This window comes from Amblyomma mixtum, chromosome 1 (assembly GCF_055824585.1).
Source record: "Amblyomma mixtum isolate Tamu chromosome 1, ASM5582458v1, whole genome shotgun sequence".
NCBI classification, from domain to species: domain Eukaryota; kingdom Metazoa; phylum Arthropoda; class Arachnida; order Ixodida; family Ixodidae; genus Amblyomma; species Amblyomma mixtum.
This window is the reverse complement of record NC_143012.1, coordinates 132,721,074-132,742,990: the sequence shown is the minus strand read 5'-3', so window position 1 is coordinate 132,742,990 and position 21,917 is coordinate 132,721,074. Positions and strand designations below refer to the sequence as shown.

At 49.4% G+C, this 21,917-nt stretch overlaps 1 protein-coding gene across 1 annotated transcript; it reads right to left on the bottom strand.

Annotated features, from left to right (window-relative positions):
* Nucleotides 1-1,377: 1,377 nt before the first annotated feature.
* On the bottom strand, nt 1,378-6,178 carry LOC149367626 (uncharacterized). Its single transcript, XM_089556447.1, has 2 exons — nt 5,724-6,178; nt 1,378-4,992 (listed from the first exon to the last, which is right to left on the bottom strand). Exons 1-2 carry the CDS (start codon nt 6,088-6,090, stop codon nt 4,970-4,972), a joined length of 390 nt encoding a protein of 129 aa, XP_089412573.1. The 5' UTR covers nt 6,091-6,178; the 3' UTR covers nt 1,378-4,969.
* Nucleotides 6,179-21,917: the final 15,739 nt, after the last annotated feature.

Here is a 21,917-nt window from a genome sequence, read left to right as displayed (position 1 = left end):
CAGCTATCACCGCGCCATGCCTGCTTCGCGCAAGAGTTCGTGTGATCAGATTTTCCAGTATTGCTATAAAGTATAGCATCCACAGCTATAATGTGGTACTTGTTGACAAAACCTGTTTATTATTTGTGCAGGTCTCCTTCCATGGTTTCCCAAGCAACCCGGCTTTGAGAAAGAAGTGGATTATTGCAATACGCAGAGATGTGGGGAAAGACTTCACTATAACGCATCACACCACGCCTCGGCTCTCAAAATATGCCTCTAGCCGTCGCTGGCAGAAACCGTCAGGGACAAAAGAGAGGTCCCTAGACCAGGAAAGGACTTCGCTTGACATTGAAAATCCGTTCCACGCACAGTGCACTTGGCGACAACGTTACAAGCACGGACACAACGGCGGGCACTGACGGCCGGACACGGAGCGGACGGACGAAGCGATCCAAAGATGGCCGCCACTTCGGGGTCAGGCGAGGTCAGCGTGCCTGTCACTGTCGCCAGACCTACTTTTGTAAACCCTCTATACTGCATAGTTTGGAGAATATAGGTGTGCAGTGCCATGTTTCGCGATTAATTCACTATTTCGTGATTGAATTTAAAATTCGAGTGCAGTTAGGAGGTACCACAAGCACTGAAAGGGTGGTATCGTGAGGTGTACCTTAGGGAAGTGCTCTTTCTCCAATGCTCTTTAATGTTGTAATGGCTGTCCTTCCCGCTGCTCTTCAAGAAAATTGCAAGTATGTCTATATGTCGATATATTGTTACGGCATAGATGTTGCGGCCTACGACCTACGCTGACCAAGAGCGCGCTGTGCTATACGAATGAAGAAGAGGCGCGGGGCGAGCGCGAGGGGAGAGCGCGAAACAGAGAGAACGAGAGAGAATCGCCGCGGCCGGTTGTGTCTGGGTCTCCTGCGTTCCTGTGTGCCTTCCTCTGCGCGGGCCCGCTGTCCCGTAACAATATGCAGACGAAATTTCTCTTTGGTTTACTGGATACCAAAACAAGCGGCTAGCTCTGATAGCTGAACAGGCCCTGCTTTCAGTTCAAAATTACCTTCAAGGTTCTGGATTGTCTCTCTAAGTGGAAAAATCTGGCTTAGTCAACTTTCCAGGTGCAGGAACACGCTATGCCCGACTCAGTAACTTTTGAATTTGTCAATACACTCACATACGCTTTTTGGGTATTATTATTGACTACAGTCTACAGTGGCCACGGGCTGTGGACTCGACTGTGGCACCATTATCTTGGCGTTTCAAAGTGCTCCGTAGAATCACAAGTGAGCAATTGGAAAATCACCCTCCTTGAATGATCAGGCTTTACGAAGCACTCCTGACGAGTCAAGTCAACTTTATTCCAGACATGTAAAGAAAATCACATGGCTGAGGAGGAGGGAAAAAAAGCCGCAATATTGCGGCTTGACAGCGTTCCCTTCCCCCAAACTACATCGGCGGCAGGGATAATGAAAGCGTGTAAAGCATACATACAAACAAACATACAAAGCACTTAATTCACAATTTGAACATAAAAAAGAAATCGAAAAAATAAGAATGTACGGTTTATACGCAACCGGAAAAGCAATCAACATAATATATCTTACATGACATACAAAAAGAAAAGGCATTTGAAAGCAAACACATTCCAACACAAAGAGAAATCAAGGCATCGCAAAGGCAAGGCTAGCAAATATTATAAAAATAAAGTTTTCATCTGTTGGTTCGAAGGTAAACGAACGGAAGAGCTGGGTAGGCGAAATTGATTATGCAACGTAGGTAAGACGTAATTTAGTGTCTGAAATCCGTAATTACTGCGAGGACGTGGAACATACCAAACTTCATGATGGCGAGTGTGGTGTCTGGTTCAGACCAGACGCATGACACCGGACCACGCAAGCGCAGTATGCAGAAACACTCTCTTTTATTCGTCACAGTGAAGCCACTTATATAGGAAATCATATTGAATGGCGATGACGATATGTACACTGAAAGAAACGAAACTGAAACAAGAAAGAATACAACATCGCCTCCCGCTTGAAAATACAACATAGTAATTTGCAACAACCAAAATAACACGAACTAAACACTTATTGTTCAGGTAAAGAAAACCCAAATCTTTCTACAGGTCGGCGTACCCTAGTGCTTCGACGCAAAGGTTGCTCCACCGAATCCTCTAAAGGAGCAACCACTTCTTCAGTAACTTCAGCCCTTGTTTCCGGCAATCGCAACAATTCACCCTGTTCAGCGCCTGCGCGGCTTTCAGGCCCAGCGGTACCCGAGTAGTGATGAGGCAATTCCCATGCCCATTGTTCTATTGTCTGCGATTGATTGCAGGGAACCCGAACTAGTTTAGACGTGTTCCAGCAACGACCGTCGCTCATCAAAAAGCTATTTTTGCCTTTTCTGCCGACAATCTTGAAAGGTCCCATGTAATTTACCGACGCTTTCCCACCGCCTGCTGGCTTGCGTACACGAACGAAGTCCCCTACTCTAAAGGCTGGTCTTTTCGCACCTCACCTCCTGTCCGTATACTGTTTTGCATACATCTGCTTCGCCTTAACCCTAGCAGGAACATTCGAACCGGCATGGACACCCTCTCTTGTCGGCAAACCCACTGTATTGAGTCTTGTCCTTGGCTGACGCCCGTGGAGCAACTTAGCTGGCGACACACCCGTTGTCGCATGCGGCGTTGACCTATATATGCCGAGATAGTCAACCACAGCAGCCTGGAGGGGCCGTTGTTCCAATCGGGCAACCTGCATGAAATCTTTCAGCACGCGATTAAAACGTTCAATCGCGCCGTTTCCCTGTGGATAGTACAGAGAAGAACAACGATGCGCATTACCCCTCTCTCTCAAGAATGTTTCAAACATTTGCGATCTAAACTGAGGCCCATTATCTGTGACAATTTCTTCCGGATAGCCTTCTCGGCTGAACACAGTCTGCAAAAAATCGACCACACTCTGCGACGTTACTGTAGATCAAAAGGCAACCTCAGGCCACTTGGAATGATAATCGATCAGCGATATCATATACCTACAGTTGGAAGGGGCCCAGTCAATCGGTCCCACTATATCCATTGCTAACTTCTGCCATGGTAGCGCTGTAAACGTCACCGGCTGCAGCGGTGCAAAGGACGGTTTAGCGGACTTGTCCGCGGCCTGGCAGATATGACAAAAATGAATTCCTTCTTCTACCTGTTTATTCAAACGCGGCCACCAGTAAAGATCACGTAGTCTCTGCTTCGTCCTCACAATTCCTGGGTGACCTTCGTGCGCAAAACCAACCAGGAGCGAGGTTAATTCACTCGGAACAACTACCTGCTCGCCGCGCATCAAAAGGCCATCAACGAAAGAAAGCTCTTCCCGCACGTTAAAGTACGGCATTACTTCTGCTGGCAAAGCTTTTCTAGGCGCCCAACCATGTACCACGTGCATAACAACCTGTTGCAGTGTGCTGTCTGCAGCAGTGGCCACCTGCAGCCGTTCCTTTGTTAGGCACTCTGATACAACGGACACAATTTCTTCCTGCATCGTCTGCTGCGAATCACAGTCAAGAGGTAGGCGTGAAAGCGCATCGGCCACGACATTTTGCGATCCCTTTTGGTACTCTATGTCGAAGTTATAATACAAAAGTCGAGCTGACCATCTGGATATACGCAAAGGTCGGCGTCCTGTACCGGCAGCTGAAAGTAACGTCACCAGTGCCTGGTGGTCCGTACGTAACAAAAATTTTCTACCCCACAAGTAGACGTGCCAGCTCTCGCACGCGAAGAGACAAGCAAGGGCCTCCCGTTCCCCAGCGGAGTACTTCCGCTCAGCAGGAGTCAGGGCACGTGATGCGAAGGCCACCGTGCGTACGCTGTCACCATCGCGTTGCTGAAGAACGGCTCCCAGACCCTTATCAGAAGCATCTGTCGTAACAATTACATCAAGGTCTGGGTTAAACATTTGTATGACTGGGCTTGAAGACAAAGCTGTCTTAACAAGCTGGAAGCTACGCTCAGCCTCATCATCCCACGTGAACTGTTGACCAGACCGCAGGAGCCTTCTAAGCGGCTCGACGAGATCAGCAAATCGCGGCACAAACCGAGCATAGTAACCAGCGAGACCCAAAAATGACCTCAAAGTGGCAACATCGTGAGGAGCAGGCACTTTGACAATAGCGTCAACCTTAGACTGCAATGGTGTGAGCCCTTTTGAGCTCACCGTATGCCCTAAAAAGGATAGTTCTGAAACAGCAAATGAGCATTTCTGGTTGAGCTTCAAACCTGAATCACCAATGCGTTTTAGCACCTGATGTAGATTTTTGTGGTGCTCCTCACGTGTCTTGCCCCACACAATCACATCATCAATGTAACAAAGTACGCCTTTACAATCTTTCAAAATATGCTGCATCATTCTCTGAAAGGCTGAAGGGGCAGATGCAAGGCCAAAACACTCTGTTAAAACGAAACAATCCTTCGTGTGTGATAAAGGTGGTTAGTCCCCGACTTTCCGGAGTCAGTTCTAGCTGGTAATATGCCGACGCTAAGTCGAGCTTTGAGAAGCACGTTCCTCCAGCTAGTTCATGAAGTAATTCCTCTGTATGCGGAAGAGGAAAAGCATCGGCAATTACTGCCTTGTTCACTTCACGTAGGTCCACACACAACCTAATTGAACCGTCCTTCTTCCTCACGACGACGATCGGTGAAATCCACTCCGATGCGTCGACAGGTTCAATTATATCTTCGGCCAGCAGGCGTTGTATCTCTACCGATACCTGTTGCCGTAGCGTGAGCGGCAGGCGTCGGAGTTTCGCAACGACTGGTTTCACAGATGAACGGCAGTTAACATGGTGAACAAAGCCTTTCACATGCCCTAACTGTTCCGTGAACAAGTGCGCAAACTGGTGCGTAAATTCTGAAGGCAGTGAATCAGGTCATGTCACCTGGCAGCAATTCAAGGTTGAGCCGTTGATAGTGATTCCCAGGCTCCGAACGGCATCAAGCCCCAGCAGCGAAGTGCCCTTGGTTGTGACATGAAAAAGCACACTGGCTCTGTTTCCCTTGTAAGATACGTCAGCAAGAAAGCAACCGCTTAACTTGATTTGTATTCCGGAATAGTTGCACAAATTGGCAGTCGGCGGTCGTAATGAGTACGTGTCGGCTAGATATTTGTGGTAGTGCTCTTCACTGAGCAAAGAAACCGTAGCGCCTGTGTCGACAATCAACGACAATCTTATCTTCCCGATAGAAATGTTGGCTCGAATATCTTTCGACGACGCATTACGGTCACCGATTTGAAGTACCGTGACGGCGTTGGCCTTCTCGGGCTTTCAAACGGCATATTTCTTTTTCTTCGATTTGCACATGCTTGAAAAGTGACCAATTTTTCCACAAGAGTGGCAACGCTTGTTCCTCGCGTGACATGCAGTCGAGTTAGCCATATGCGATGACGAGCCGCACCTGTAGCAACTTCCTTGCTCAGCGTCTGACCTTTTTCGCACATCTTGAATCTTGTTCACAGTGCTATGCGCGAATTCCCCGAGCTCTTGTTGTGTTTGCTCAATTTGCTTCCCGATGTCAACAGCACGCTGCAATGTAAGCGAAGACCCTTCATAAAGCATGCGTTCACGTGTTGTTCGTGACGAAGTGCCTTCCAGTAATTGGTCTCGAATCATGCTATCGGTAGCACTGCCAAAACTGCAAGTAGACGCAAGGTTCCGAAGACTGTTTGTAAATGCTTGAAATGTCTCACCAGGCAGTTGTCTTTGGCGAAACCGGCGCCGCTCCACCAAATCATTCGTAGCGCTCGCGAAATGCGTATCCAGTGCAGCAAGCGCGTCCTTGAACTGGTCCGCCTCTTCCTCCTTGTCCCTCTTGTCCTCGGCCTTGGCGTCCGCAGTCACGTCTGCTCCTTGTGCAAGGATGCTGTAGAATATTCGCTGGCCTTCAACCCCGAGCGAGTTTAGCAGAATTGCCTTGCAACGCTTCGGCTTCAGTTCATCGCCGCCAATGGCCTCCAGGAAATTCAGGAATACGCGTTTCCACTGTTGCCAAGGCACAGCCGGGTCACCGGGTGCAGGCAAGAAAGGGGGCGGTGCTGGGAAACACCCGAGTGACATGGCTCCGATACTGATCCTTGCAATATGTGGTGTGAGCAAATTTCACTTATCTGCGTTCTTGCGCTCCTCTGGCGTTCCTGCGCTCCTCTGGCGTTCCTGCGCTCCTCTGGCGTTCCTGCGCTCCTCTGGCGTTCCTGCGCTCCTCCGGCGTTCCTGCGCTCCTCCGGCGTTCCTGCGCTCCTCCGGCGTTCCTGCGCTCCTCCGGCGTTCCTGCGCTCCTCCGGCGTTCCTGCGCTCCTCCGGCGTTCCTGCGCTCCTCCGGCGTTCCTGCGCTCCTCCGGCGTTCCTGCGCTCCTCCGGCGTTCCTGCGCTCCTCCGGCGTTCCTGCGCACCTCCGGCGTTCCTGCGCACCTCCGGCGTTCCTGCGCACCTCCGGCGTTCCTGCGCACCTCCGGCGTTCTTGCGCACCTCCGGCGTTCTTGCGCACCTCCGGCGTTCTTGCGTTACTCCTGGCCGCCGATGAGATCGTGGCTGCAAGGGCTCCGTGTCGCCTTGCACCGTAGGCGGTTCATCCTCGTCGCCAATATGTGGTTGTCTGGTTCAGACCAGACGCATGACACCGGACCACGCAAGCGCAGTATGCAGAAACACTCTCTTTTATTCGTCACAGTGAAGCCACTTATATAGGAAATCATATTGAATGACGATGACGATATGTACACTGAAAGAAACGAAACTGAAACAAGAAAGAATACAACAGCGAGTTAGATGGGAGTGTGTATTTTCGAGTAAATTGATAGCTTCTTCTAAGAACGGCAAGAACGCCAGTGGTCGTGGCCTGCTTGTATCGCTTCTCGTCCCGTGCACCTCGAAGATAGGCTGCAGCGCTCGGTGTCCCGTTAGAAACAGCTGCTGAAGATCCTTTCCGGCTTTTTGCAAAGGTGAAGCGATGGGAACTGCAATAGACGACAGAACAGTCTTTAGCACATCCGATCCATGTCACCGCCCTTCCGATGTGAGTAAAGTGGGCGTGTCGGCCAAAGCGCGATAAGTTGAAGAAAACAGCAGCGTAGTGGCGCCAGTGGTCGTGGCCTGCTTGTATCGCTTCTCGTCCCGTGCACCTCGAAGATAGGCTGCAGCGCTCGGTGTCCCGTTAGAAACAGAGCTGCCGAAGATCCTTTCCGGCTTTTGGCAAAGGTGAAGCGATGGGAACTGCAATAGACGACGGAACAGTCTTTAGCACATCCGCTCCATATCACCGCCGCTGCCGAGTCATATGATGTATCAGCTCCCTTTAATTTCCCCATCGGTATCACAGCTTGAACGTCTTGAAGTTTTGCACAGAAAGGGCCTCAGGAGAGCTCTTGGGGTTCCACAGACTGCTCCAAACAATGCAGTTCTTTATGAGGCTCAACCTGTTGTTATCCTTTCGGATTTAAAAGCTGCCCTTGAAAGGTTAGAGCGTTAGTTCCCTACTGATGCTTTGTGTCTACGCTGGTTGCATAATCTGAGCAGTAGATGCTTCTCTATACGCTTCCAATTGGTGCCCTCGCATATATATGTGTCACAGAGAACGAGATGGCGGACAACCTCGCACATAGAGCGCTATCTGGGAACCCTTCGAACCGCTCTGGGAACCCTGTCTGGGAGCCCTATTTGTATAGCAACAAAGAGCAATAAATGAATGAATGAATGAATGAATGAATGAATGAATGAATGAATGAATGAATGAAAGTTCCTCAAGATGACAGGCTCTTCAGAGAGAGAGTGTTTAGTCCACCTCTTTGTAGGGCTCTCCCAACGAGCCTTGTGTGACCAAGGGTTTCCAAAGATCCCATGCAACTCTACTGTACCGCATACGCACGAACTCTGCTCGTGCTCCTGCGTGGATGTATAAGACGGGCTTGGCGTCGTCTCCACCATGTTCAACATGTGGTGTGTGCGGTGATATAGGAGAAATTACTTAATGTGCTCTACTCGTTACAACGCGGAAGATTGCATATTATTCGGTAAACCCGAGAAGGCAGGACTCCCTGAAAGCTAGCTCCCCTTCGGGATATTGTTTTTCCGCGCGGGAACCAATTCTGTAGAAAGGAGGCTTCACGTCCTCTTTTAAAGTACTTACTGGACAAGGAACTAGGCTCCACATGGTGACAACAGGAGTGACTATTATTTGTGTTTGTGACTTCGGTGCCGGATTATGTGATTTAGTTATTGTAGGTGTCCCTACAGTGGATAAATTGCCGGCTGAAACCGCATTGCCAACCCCACCTGTAGCTTACTGCATCTAAACTCAAGTCGAAGAAGAAAGGAAAGGGATCTTACCACAGAAATAGGTCATAGCTACGTGACCACAAAATATAAACAAGGCAAGGGATCGTACCACGCGAGTGGCAACCGCGCAGTAGGGGGACCAGATCGCTGCTGGCACGAACGCAAATACGCCATAGCCAAATGGTAACAAAATACAAACAAGGGAAGGGATTGTACCACGCGAGTGGCTCCAGCGGAGTAGGGGGACACCACATCGCTGCTGGCACGAACGCAAATACGCCATAGCCACGGGGTAACAAAATACAAACAAGGCAAGCGATTGTACCACGCGAGTGGCTCCAGCGGAGTAGGGGGACCAGATCGCTGCTGCCACGCATGGAAATACGTCATAGCTACCTGAAAACAAATTACAAACAAGGAAAGGGATCGTACCACGCGATTGGCACCAGTGCACTAGGGGGATCAGATCGCTGATACCACACACTAAAATATGATATAGCTACGTGACAACAAAATATAAACAAAGCAAGGGATCACACCACGCGATCCGCAACAGCGCAGTAGGGGAGCTAGAACCACGCACGGAAATACGCCATAGCTACGTGACAACAAAATACAAACATCGCAAGGCATCGTAGCACGGGAGTGGCACCAGCGCAGTAGGGGGACCAGATAGCTGCTGACGCGCACTAAAATGCGTAATAGCTACGTTACAACAAAATATAAACAAGGCAAGCGATCGTACCACGCGAGTCGCACCAGTGCAGTAGGTGGCTAGACCGCTGCTGCCACGGATTGAAATACGTCATAGCTACATGACAGCAAATTATAAAGAAGGAAAGGGATCGCACCACTCAAGTGGCAACAGCGCAGTAGGGGAGCTAGATTGCTGCTCCCACGCATGGAATTCCGTCCTAGCTACGTGATAACAAAAGATAAACAATCAGGCAAGGGATCGTACCACGCGTGTGGCACCACCGCAGTAGGGGGCTATATCGCTGCCATGCACGGAAATCATCATAGTTTATGGAAAAGAATATGTAAACAAGGCAAGGGAACGTATTAAGCGAGTGACACCAGCGCAGTAGGGCGGCTAGATCACTGCTGGCACGTACGGAAATACGTAATAGCTATGTGACAACAAAATCTAAACGGGGCGAGGGAACGTAACAAGCGAGTGGCCCAAGCGCAGTAGGGGCAACGTTCGAGGCTAGTTGGTAATGCATTTAAACGGAAGAAACAGCGCGAAGAAACGACACACACACGAGCGCTGCGTGTGTGTGTAGTTTCTTCGTGTGTCCGTGTTTCTTAGCGCTGTTTCTTCCATTTAAACGCAGTAGAGTGGCTAGATTGCTGCCGCCATGCACGGAAATACGTGATAGCTACGTGACAACAAAATGTAAACAAGGCAAGGGAACGTAGCAGCGCAGTATAGGGCAGCTAGATCGCTGATGGCACGCACTGAAAAACGTCTTACCCACGTGACAACAAATATAAACAAGGCAAGGGATCGTACCCCGCGAGTGGCAAAAGCGCGGTAGGGGAACCAGATCGCTGCTGGCTTGAACGCAAATACGTCATAGCTACGTGACAACCAAATATAAAAATTCAAGGGATCGTACCACGCGATTGGCAACAGTGCAGTAGGGGAGCTAGATCGCTGCTGTCACGCATGGAAATAAGTCACACCCACGTGAAAACTAATATAAACAAAGCAAGCTATCGTACCATTCGAGTGGCAACAGCGCGCTAGGGGGACCAGTTCGCTGCTGGCATGAACGCAAATACGTCATAGCTACGTGACAATATATAAACAAGGCAAGGGATCATACCACGCGAGTGGCACCAGCTCAGTAGGGAGGCTATATAGCTGGTGCCACGCATGCAAATACGTCATCCCTAAGTGACAAGAAAATATAAACAAGGCAAATGATCATAACACGCCAGTGGCACCAGCACAGTAGGGGGGCCAGATCACTGCTGGGGCGCACTAAAAAATCCAGGGGGTGCTTTGATGACCTAAAGTGCAGTGAGTCGAAAGCCTAGCTTAAGCGCGGAGTTGCTGCTTGTGTCACTGATGTTTGGTTAAGATGTTAAGCTTCGCCCCTAAAAGTGGAATGCGACAGCGTCTTACAACTGCCAGGGAGTCCACAGAACGCCGTCTCCCGTTCCGCTTTACGCCTTGCTCGTCCGTAAATTGATTTTTGAGGAAAGGAAATGCATCTGGCTCCCATATCTCGGTGGACACCTGAACCTCGCCATAACGGAAAGAGGGGAAGGGGATTGAAAGAAGACACCGTATTTCGCGCCTTTGTTGATTCCAAACCATCGAGCTGGCATAGCGGAGTGGTAGCGTGCTCATCTCGCTCTCTGGAGGCACTGGTTCGATTCCCCAACTCCACCAATTTCCTACTCGGTTTTATTTATTTATTTGGTCTTGCCATTCATTTATTTTCCTTAAAGGCCCGGTGAGGGGCATTACATAAGGGGTAGGGATAATATTCGTTGGCGGCAAGTGTTAACACGATGACAAATGAGCATGATTGGTTGGTTGGTTGAAAACATCCTTATTTATTCAGTATTTTCAGAACATGTGGGTGGTCCACCTAGTCCGGTAGTCCATTGGCTGCTGCTGCTGCGGTGGCCCTCCCCACCAGCCAGTGCTGACGGTCAGGATCATCGCTGAGCAGAATAGCCTCCCACTGCTCCTCCGAGGGGTTGGGAATGGGGTCAAGTAAGGGATTAAATTGGCATGCCCACACCATATGGTAGAGGTTAGCTACATCTCCACAGTGTGGGCACTGCGGAGAGTATAGTGTAGGGTACCACAGGTGTAATTTAGCTGGTGTTGGGTATGTGTTGGTTTGTAGTCTCCTAAGGGTGTTCTCTTCTAACTTATTGAGGGATTTGTGTGGTGTTGGGTACTCCTTTCTGGCTGTTCTGTATGGCGCGAGATTGTCAGCATACACTGCTAAACCTATCAGGTCACGGCACCCTTCATGGTCACCAGGGGGAGACGCCCGGTATAGAAGAGCTCGGGCATGCCTGTGAGCGGCTTCGTTTCCTCCTGGTAGTTCCAGGTGACCGGGAAACCAGATGATTGAGGCTTGGTTGGGTGGATGCTTAGTCAGCAATGACAACCCTGATTTATGAATTAATCCGTAATTGAAGTTGCGACAGGCGTTCTGGGAATCAGTGAGCACAACGGCGTTGGGGTTATATGCTACAGCTAATGCAATAGCTGCCTCCTCTGCGTGAGTGGGGTTAGGTGTTTTCACCGAGGCGCAGTTCACCATCGACCCTGAAGGCGTTGAGACTACAATAGTCATGACTCCATTCTGTGGTCCTGCTGCGTCCACGTAAAGGGTGTTAGTCTGCTTGTCCCATTTCTTCTGCAGGGCTTCCCCTCTTGCCTTCCTCCTCTCGATGTTATATGCGGGATGCATATTACGCGGAATGGGGTGCACGTTGATGCGTCTTCTCACATCGCGTGGGACCTCTTCCCTTTGGTCAATTGTATAGGGCTGATTAACATGGATCTTCTCGAGCAGTTCTCTGCCGGGTGTTGTGAGCGCGAGCCTATTGAGTTGTGAGAGCCATTGTGCTTCCCACATCTCTTTGAGGGTATTATGTACTCCTAGAGCCATGAGCTTGGCCGTTGGCGTGGAGTTCGGTAGCCCCAGTGCCGTCTTGTAGGCTTTCCTGATGAGTGTCTCCAACTTTTCAATTTCCGACTTGGAGAGGTTAAGGAATGCCGTCCCGTACATTATCCGCGAGATCACGAAAGCTTGCACTAAGCGGATGGTGTCCCTTTCCTTCATGCCATGGTGTTTATTTCTGATACGATGTATCATCCGGAGGATTTGCTCGGTGGATGTTGTAAGCTTCTTCATTGTGGTGGTGTTCTGTCGCCCCTGCGGGATATACTGCCCTAGGATCTTGATCTCCGTGGGTTTCTGTACTGGGTGGCTCTCTATATACACCGAGATGTTCTGCGCTAGGGGTGTCCTCGGGTTCTTCAGAATTAGCAACTCGGACTTTTCCGGCGCACGCTGGAGGCCTCTCTCTCTGGCGTACCGGGCCACCGTGTCCGCTGCTGTTTGAAGACGCTCCTCGATCTCGGCGTCACTCCCCGAGTTGCACCAGACAGTGATATCATCCGCATACAATGTGTGTTTGATGCCGGGAATTTCGGAAAGAAGGCCTGGTAGATCTTTCATAGCCAAGTTGAACAAGAGGGGTGACAGTACCGCCCCTTGCGGAGTTCCCCTCGGGCCTAGAGTGATGGGATCGGATTTTATTCCACCGAAGTTTATAGTGGCTTGCCTGGCTGATAAGAAGTTTTTGATATAGTTGTAGGTTCTTGCGCCACAGTTGGTATCGGCGAGGCTTTGCAGGAAATTTTTATGTAGAACGTTATCGAACGCTCCTTTCAAATCTAGTGCCAGGATGGCCCTTGTCTGTGACTTGGGAGGTGTCTCAAGGAGGTCTTTGTACAAATACAATAGGGTGTCCTGTGTTGATAGGTGAGGGCGAAAGCCGAATTGAGTGTTAGGTAGGAGGTTGTTATCTTCTAAGTACCTACTCAGTCTCGTGTTGATGACCCTCTCTATGAGTTTCCCTAAACACGAGGTCAGCGATATCGGCCTAAGATTATCCAGTTTAAGGGGTTTGTTCGGCTTCGGAATGAACCGAACCTCGGCTGTCTTCCAGGATATTGGTAACGTTCCAGTAGCCCAATGCTGCTCGTTGAAGCATTCCACCAGCGAGGTGATGGTGTCATCGCTGAGGTTAAATAAGAGCTTCGCTGTTATCTGATCTGGACCTGGAGCTGCATTTTTTCTCATGGCCGCGATTTCTGCTTTGATTTCTTCTTTTGTGAGTGGGATGTCCAGCTCGGGATTCGGCAGCCCAGAATACTCCGGCTGTTCCACGACTTGGTCCGTGCACAGATACCTGGTCTTGAGCTTTTCCATCAACTCTGTGTCCGTACCCGGGGTGGCATGTACGATCGTCGTGAGCTTGTCTTTAGTGGCCGACTTGCTGCTGTTGGGGTCGATTAGGACACGTAGGAGCTTCCAAGTCTTTGACACCCCTAGCTTCCCCTGAATACCATCACAGAGCGAATTCCAGCTCTGTCTGGTTAAGGATATGGCATAGGCTTGTGCCTTTTTGTTTATCTCCTCTATTTTTTTCTTGAGTTTGCGGTTAAGCCGTTGTCTGCGCCATCTCTTTGTCAATGAGTGCCTCGCTTCCCATAAATGTAAAAGGTGCGAATCGACCACTGGGCAGTCCTCTGTCGTGCAGACCTCTTTTGTAAAGGCTTTCAAAGTGTGCACCTCATCTTTAACCCATTCCTCTAGGTCGGTAATAGGGTTTTCAGTAGATGTCTGGGCCTTTCTCCACCTGTCCCAGTTCGTAACTCTTGCGATGCCTATTTTGCGCTTGCACGCATTTGTGCTTATCTCCAGAGAGAGTATGAAGTGATCGCTTCCCAGGTGCTGTTCGGTATTCTTCCAAATGGCGCTTTGTATGTTCTTGGTGAACGTCAGGTCAGGACACGTATCTCTACTGACACTGTTTCCCAGCCTCGTAGGGTAAGTGGGATCGGTGAGGGTCGATAACCCTTCTTGCGTCACTACTTCTTCCAGTTTTCTGCCTTTTGGTATCGCTGCCGGGTAGCCCCATGAAGGGTGTGGTGCGTTGAAGTCGCCCCCATTCACGCAGGGGGAATGGCCCGCTAAGGTCAGAAATTTCTTTATGAGGGAACCCAATTTTGCGTGCCTGTCTTTAGGAGGGCTTTATACATTCAATACGTGCGTGCTTGCCGCTCCTCTTTGGAGAGGAAGAATAGTTATATAGCAGTGCGCAATATCCGGCTCGAAGGGGTCGTGCAATATGGCTGTGTATAATTTGTGCACTAACGTGGCAGTTAACTGGTCGTGCTGGTAAGTCACATAGTCTTGGAGTTTAATAGGTATTAGGTGGGGTTCTTGAATTAGGATAGCTGCCGGTGGGTCAGATTCCTGAGATATAAGGAGATTTAGAGCAGCCTGCTTTCTCCTGTATCCCCGGCAGTTCCACTGCCAGATCTTTACTCTAGGTTTGGCTGGCATGTTGAATCCGTATCGGATGGCTCGTCCACTTGCATTGTACGAGCGAATTTCGACTTATGTCTTTTATACGCATGTTCCTTCCGAAGTGCAGAAATTGCCGTCTCCGTGTATCGTCGGTTGTTTGCAATCTGCTCTCGAATTTCTTGGAATTGGGCGCTCACGTAAATTGGAAAAGCTTGGAACTCCTCCTTGAAGGACCTCAGTTCTTGGATAATTTGTTGATAGACCTCGCCTAAGGCGGGCTAGGAGCTAGGTACTACCTGCTGTTTTTGGTTTTAGTCGGCTGAGTTACCGGCATGAAGACTGTCAATGAAGGTCGCGGAGCACATGATGGCTGCAATGTCTCTGGGAAGGTCGTTCCAGTCCACAATGGTAGGGGGGGAAAATGAGGCTGCAAAAGTAACCGTGCGGGCACGTGGTCGAGAAACTTGGAAAGGATGACAAGTGCGATGAGATATGCGGGTTGGCGGACGATGTAGGGTGTGCAGGAAAGTGAACTGTGGAAAAATTTGTAGAATAAGCAAAGGCTGGCTATGCGACGCCGAACTGAGAGGAGTGATAACCCTCACTCCTAATTATCCTCAGAAATGATAATTATCCTTTGGGAGGATAATTATCCTTTCTGGTTATAATTAGGATAATTAGCCTAATTATCCTCAGAAAGGATAATTAGGCTACTTGGTTAATTAAGCAATTAACTAACCTCCGTCCCACTTACTTGTAGCATCACTCTACCATCCCTTTTATTGGCTGCATAGTTACTAGCCAAAGTACAATTGGCCCGTTTAAAATTCCCGCACTTTGACGTCACGACCATTTCGACCAATTGAAAAGCGTGACATTTCTGTCGACAACTCTAGCTTACAACGATGATGCATTAAAGGCTTCCGCCTTAAAATACGTCAACGCTACGTGACAACAAATATAAACAAGGCAAGGGATCGTACGATGCGAGTAGCTCTAGCGCATTAGGGGAGCTAGATCGCTGCTGGCACGTACGGAAATACATCTTAGCCACGTGAATACAAAATACAGACAAGGCAAGCGATCGTACCACGCGAGTGGCAACAGCGCAGTAGGGCGGCTAGATCGCTGCTGGGTCGCATGGAAATACGCCAGAGCCACGTGACAACAAATATAAACAAGGCAAAGGATGGTACCACGTGAGTGGCACCAGGGCAGGAGGGGGGCCAGATTGCTGCTGGCACGCACGAAATAGGTCATAGCCACGTGAACACAAAATACAAACAAGTTAGGGGATGGTACCACACGAGCGGCAACAGCGCAGTAGGGCGGCTAATGGCTGCTGGCACGTACGGAAATACGTCATAGCCGCGTGACAACAAATATGAACAAGGCAAGGGATCGTACCACGGGAGTGGCACCCGTGCAGTAGGGGGGCCAGATCGCTGCTGGGGTGCACTAAAATGCGTCATCGCTAGGTGACAACAAAATATAAACAAGGCAAGGGATCGTACCACGCGTTTGGCACCAGTGCAGGGGGCTAATTCGTTGCTGCCACGCACGGAAATCCGTAATAGTTACTTGTCAACAAAATGCAAACAAGGCAAGGGAACGTACCAAGCGAGCGACCCATGTGCTGTAGGGGGGCAAGGTTCCAGGCTAGTTGGTAATAAACATGGACACACTTAGAGACGACACACACACGAGCGCTGTGTGTGTGTCGTTTCTTCGTGTGTCCGCGTTTCTTCGCGCTGTTTCATCCCCTTCACGGGAGTGGCAACCACGCAGCCTTCTTACCACGCGCGTGGGAACAGCGCGGTAGGGGAACCAGATCGCTGCTGGTTTGAACGCAAATACGTCGTAGCTACGTGACAACAAAATATCAAAATTTCAAGGGATCGTACACGCGATTGGAAACAGCGAAGTAGGGGAGCTAGATCGCTGCTGTCACGCATGCAAAAACGTCATAGCCACGTGAGAACAAATATAAACAAGGGAAGAGATCGTACCACGCGAGTGGCAACAGCGCGGTAGGGGAACCAGATCGCTGCTGGTTTGAACGCAAATACGTCGTAGCTACGTGACAACAAAATATCAAAATTTCAAGGGATCGTACACGCGATTGGAAACAGCGAAGTAGGGGAGCTAGATCGCTGCTGTCACGCATGCAAAAACGTCATAGCCACGTGAGAACAAATATAAACAAGGGAAGAGATCGTACCACGCGAGTGGCAACAGCGCGGTAGGGGAACCAGATCGCTGCTGGTTTGAACGCAAATACGTCGTAGCTACGTGACAACAAAATATCAAAATTTCAAGGGATCGTACACGCGATTGGAAACAGCGAAGTAGGGGAGCTAGATCGCTGCTGTCACGCATGCAAAAACGTCATAGCCACGTGAGAACAAATATAAACAAGGGAAGAGATCGTACCACGCGAGTGGCAACAGCGCGGTAGGGGAACCAGATCGCTGCTGGTTTGAACGCAAATACGTCGTAGCTACGTGACAACAAAATATCAAAATTTCAAGGGATCGTACACGCGATTGGAAACAGCGAAGTAGGGGAGCTAGATCGCTGCTGTCACGCATGCAAAAACGTCATAGCCACGTGAGAACAAATATAAACAAGGGAAGAGATCGTACCACGCGAGTGGCAACAGCGCGGTAGGGGAACCAGATCGCTGCTGGTTTGAACGCAACTACGTCATAGCTACGTGACAGCCAAATATAAAAAATTCAAGGCATCGTACCATGCGATTGGAAACAGCGAAGTAGGGTAGCTAGATCGCTGCTGGCACGCCGCAAAAACGCCATACCTACGTGACAAGAAAATATAAACAAGGCAAGGAATCGTACCACGCGAGTGGCACCAGTGAAGTAGGGGGGCCAGATCGCTGCTGCCTCGCATGGAAATACGTAAGCGCTACGTGACAACAAAATATAAACAAGGCAAGGGATCCTACCACACGAGTGTCAATAGCGCAGTAGGTAGGGCAGATCGCTGCTGGCATGAACGCAAATACGTCATAGCTACATGACAACAAAATGCAAACAAGGCATGGCATCGTACCATGTGAGTGGCACCAGCGCAGTAGGGGGACCAGATCGCTACTGACGCAGAATAAAATACGACATAGCTAAGTGACTAAAAAATACAAACAAGGCAAAGGATCGTACCACGCGAGCCGCACCAGGGCAGTCGGGGTACCAGATCGCTGCTACCACGCACTAAAATACGTCATAGCTCCATGATAAAAAATATCAACAAGGCAAGGGATCATACCACGAGAGTGGCAAGAGCGCAGTAGTGGAGCTAGATTGCTGCTGCCACGCATGGAAATACGTCAGCGCCACGTGAGAACAAATATAAACAAGGGAGAGATCGTACCACGCGGGGGGCAACAGCGCGGTAGGAGAACCAGATCGCTGCTGGTTTGAACGCAACTGCGTCATAGCTACGTGACAGCCAAATATAAAAAATGCAAGGCATCGTAACACGCGATTGGCAACAGCGAAGTAGGGGAGCTAGATCGCTGCTGACACGGACGGAAATACGGCATACCTAAGTGACAAGAAAATATAAACAAGGCAAGGGCTCATACCACGCGAGTGGCACCAGCGCTGTAGGGGGGCCAGATCACTGCTACCACGCACTAAAATACGTCATAGGTCCGTGATAAAAAAATATCAACAAGGCAAGGGATCATACCACGAGAGTGGCAAGAACGCAGTAGGGGAGCTAGATTGCTGCTGCCACGCATGGAAATACGTCCTAACTACGTGACAACAAATTATAAACAAGGAAAGCGATCGTACCACTCGAGTGGCACCAGTGCAGTAAAGTGGTCGGATGGCTGTGGGGCGCACTAAAATACTTCATCGCTACGTCACAACAAAATATAAAGAAGACAAGGGATCGAACCACGTGTTTGGCACCAGCGCAGTAGGGGAGCTAGATCGCTGCTGTCACGCATGGAAATACGTCATAGCCACGTGAGAACAAATATAAACAAGGGAAGAGATCTTACCACGCGGGGGGCAACAGCGCGGTAGGGGAACGAGATCGCTGCTGGTTTGAACGCAACTGCGTCATAGCTACGTGACAGCCAAATATAAAAAATGCAAGGCATCGTAACACGCGATTGGCAACAGCGAAGTAGGGGAGCTAGATCGCTGCTGACACGCACGGAAATATGCCATACCTACGTGACAAGAAAATATAAACAAGGCAAGGGATCATACCACGCGAGTGGCACCAGTGCTGTAGGGGGGGCCAGATCACTGCTGGGGCGAACTAAAAATCCAGGGGGCGCTTTGGTGACCTAGAATGCAGCGAGTCGAAAGCCTAGCTTATGCGCGGTGTTGCTGCTTGTGTCACTGATGTATGGTTAAGATGTTAAGCTTCGCCCCTAGGAGTGAAACGCGACAGCGCCTTGCAACGCTGCCAGGGAGTCCCAAGAACGCCATCGCCCGTTCGGCTCTATGCCTTGCTCGTCCGTAAATTGATTTTTGAGGAAAGGAAATGTCTCTTGCTCGCATATCTCGGTCGACACCTGAACCTCGCCACAACGGGAAGGGAGAAGGGGAGTGAACGAAGACACCGCATTTCGCGCCTTTGTTCATTCCAAACCATCGAGCTGGCATGGCGTAGTGGTAGCGTGCTCGTCTCGCACTCCGGTGGCCCTGGTTCGATTCCCCAACACCATCAATTTCCTACTCGGTTTTATTTGTTTAGCTGCTCTGACTAGAAAGGTTAATTAGGCTTCTTGGTTAATTAAGCAATTAACTAACCTCAGTCCCACTTACTTAGAGCATCACTAAACCATCCCTTTAATTGGTTGCAAAGTACAATTGGCCCGTTTGAAATGCGCGCACTGTAACGTCACGACCATTTCGACCAAATGAAAAGCGTGAAATTTCAGTCGACAACTAGCTTACTTTGATGATGTATTAAATGCTTCCCCCTTGAAATACGTCATCACTACGTGACAACAAATTTAAACAAGGCAATGGATTGTACCACGCGGGTAGCTCCAGCGCATTACGGGAGCTAGATCGCTGCTGGCACGTACAGAAATACGTCAGCAACGATCTGGCCCCCCTAGTGCACAGGTGCCACACGCGTGGCACGATCCGTTGCCTTGTTTGTATTATTTTTTAACTTGGCTATGATGTATTTCCGTACGTGCCAGCAGCGATCTAGCTCCCCTAATGCGCTGGAACCACCCGCGTGGTACGATCCCTTGCCTTGTTTATATTTGTTGTCATGTAGCGATGAGGTATTTGAAGGGGGTAGCATTTAATGCATCATCAAAGAAAGCTAGAGTTGTCGACAGAAATTTCATGTTTTTCATTTGGTCGAAATGGTCGCTACGTCACAGTACGCGCATTTCAAACGGGCCAATTGTACTTTGGCTAGTAACCATGCACCGAATTAAAGGGATGGTATAGTGATGCTCCAAGTAAGTGGGACTGAGGTTAGTGAATTGCTTAATTAACCAAGAAGCCTAATTACCATTTCCAATCAGACGAGCTAAATAAAGAAAAGCGAGTAAGAAATTGGTGGACTTGGGGAATCGAACCAGGGCCTCCGGAGTGCGAGACGAGCAGGCTACAACTCCATTATGTCAGCTCGATGGTTTGGAATGAACAAAGGCGCGAAATACGGCGTCTTCGTTCACTCCCTTTCCCCCCTTCCGGTTATGGCGAGGTTCAGGTTTACAACGAGATATGCGAGCCAGATAAATTTCCTTTCCTCTAAAATCAATTTACGGGCGAGCAGGGCGTAGAGCCGAACGTGCGATGGCGTTCTGTGGAGTCCCTGGCAGCGTTGCAAGACGCTGTCGCGTTCCACTCTTCGAGGCGAAGGTTAACATCTTAACCACACATCAGTGACACAAGCAGCAACTCCGCGCTTGAGATAGGCTTTCGACTCACTGCACTTTAGGTCAGCGAAGCGCCCGACTGGATTTTTTACTGCGGTCCAGCAGCGATCTGGCCCCCCTACTGCAGTGGTGCCAGGCGAGTGGTACGATCCCTTTCCTTGTTTATAATTTGTTGTCTTGTAGCTAGGACGTGTTTCCATGTGTGGCAGCAGCGATATAGCTCCCCTACTGCGCGGTTGCCACTCGCGTGGTACGATCCCTTGCCTTGTTTGTATTTTGTGATCATGTAGCTATGACGTATCTCCGTGCGTGCTAGCAGCGATCTGGCCCCCCTACTGCACTGGTGCCACCCGAGCGGTACGATCCCTTTCCTTGTTTATATTTTGTTGTCACGTAGCTATGACGTATTTCCATGCGTGGAAGCAGCGATCTAGCCGCCCTACTGTGCTGCTACAATCCCTTGCTTTTTTATATTTTATTTTCACGTAGCTATGAGGTATTTCCGCGCGCGGCAGCAGTGATCTAGCTCCCTTCTGCGTTTAAAAGGAACCCAGACAACACAACTGCATCCTCAGGACGTCCTGAGGATTAATATTTGAGGACATTGTGATGTCCTGAGGACGTCCTCTTCAAATACTCGAAACGTCTTCATTTAGCCCTGTTGTCCGGCCTGAGTAAGTCCTCAGGACATCCTCAAATTTCATCTGGAGGACCTTCTCAGTCTGTTTTCAGGACATCAGATGACGATGTAGCCCAGGAAATGTGGGTCACTGTTTGCTTAATTATTGTAGGCGGTGTGCACAGGGGTTGTGAAACAATTCTCTGTGTGCTTCTTTTGTCTTTGCAAATGGTTTGCATTATGAACAAGTGACTGGTTCGTTCCCCACATTTGTTGGCAGCTAGAGGGGTTATTCTCCATGCAGCCTTTTCCTACAGCGATCACTATATAACTCTCCCAGGAGTTGAATTCTGTCGCCTCAGCGGAAAAGCCAAACCTACATAAGGCCCAAATATCTGAACAATCCAACCACATCAGAAGCACACAGTACATAATACCAGGTTTGAAAACGAAAATGTCTCAAGATATCTCCTGAAGGCACATATTATTTTCAGCCACAATAGTTTCCTACATTAAATCTCTATTGCACACAAGTATCTTTTAATAAACCCACTGTTTTTACGGAATGAAAGCCGAGTGCGAGAGCTAAAGCTGGTTTTATCTCAGTTCAACGCCACATTAATAACCTGAGATAAGACATTTGTAGGAGATTTGAGAAATTTTCGTCCTCGAGTCGTCCTGCGAAGTAGAAACTGAGGCCATCCTCGTGAGAACATTTGGCCATGATGCACTCAAAACGTGTTCAGAACGTACTGTTCACGATGAGGACGTGTTGACCATTTGAGGACGTCCTCAGGACGTTTGGTGTTGTTTCGGAACGAACAGCGCGAGCAAACACGGACACACGAAGAAATGACACACACGCAGCGCTCGTGTGTGTGTCGTTTCTTCGTCTGTCCGTGTTTCTTCGCGCTGTTTCTTCCATTTAAATGCATTACCAACTAGCCTGGAACCTTGCCTCCTACTGCACTTGGGCCACTCGCTCAGTACGTTCCCTTGCCTTGTTTGCATTTTGTTGAAAAGTAGC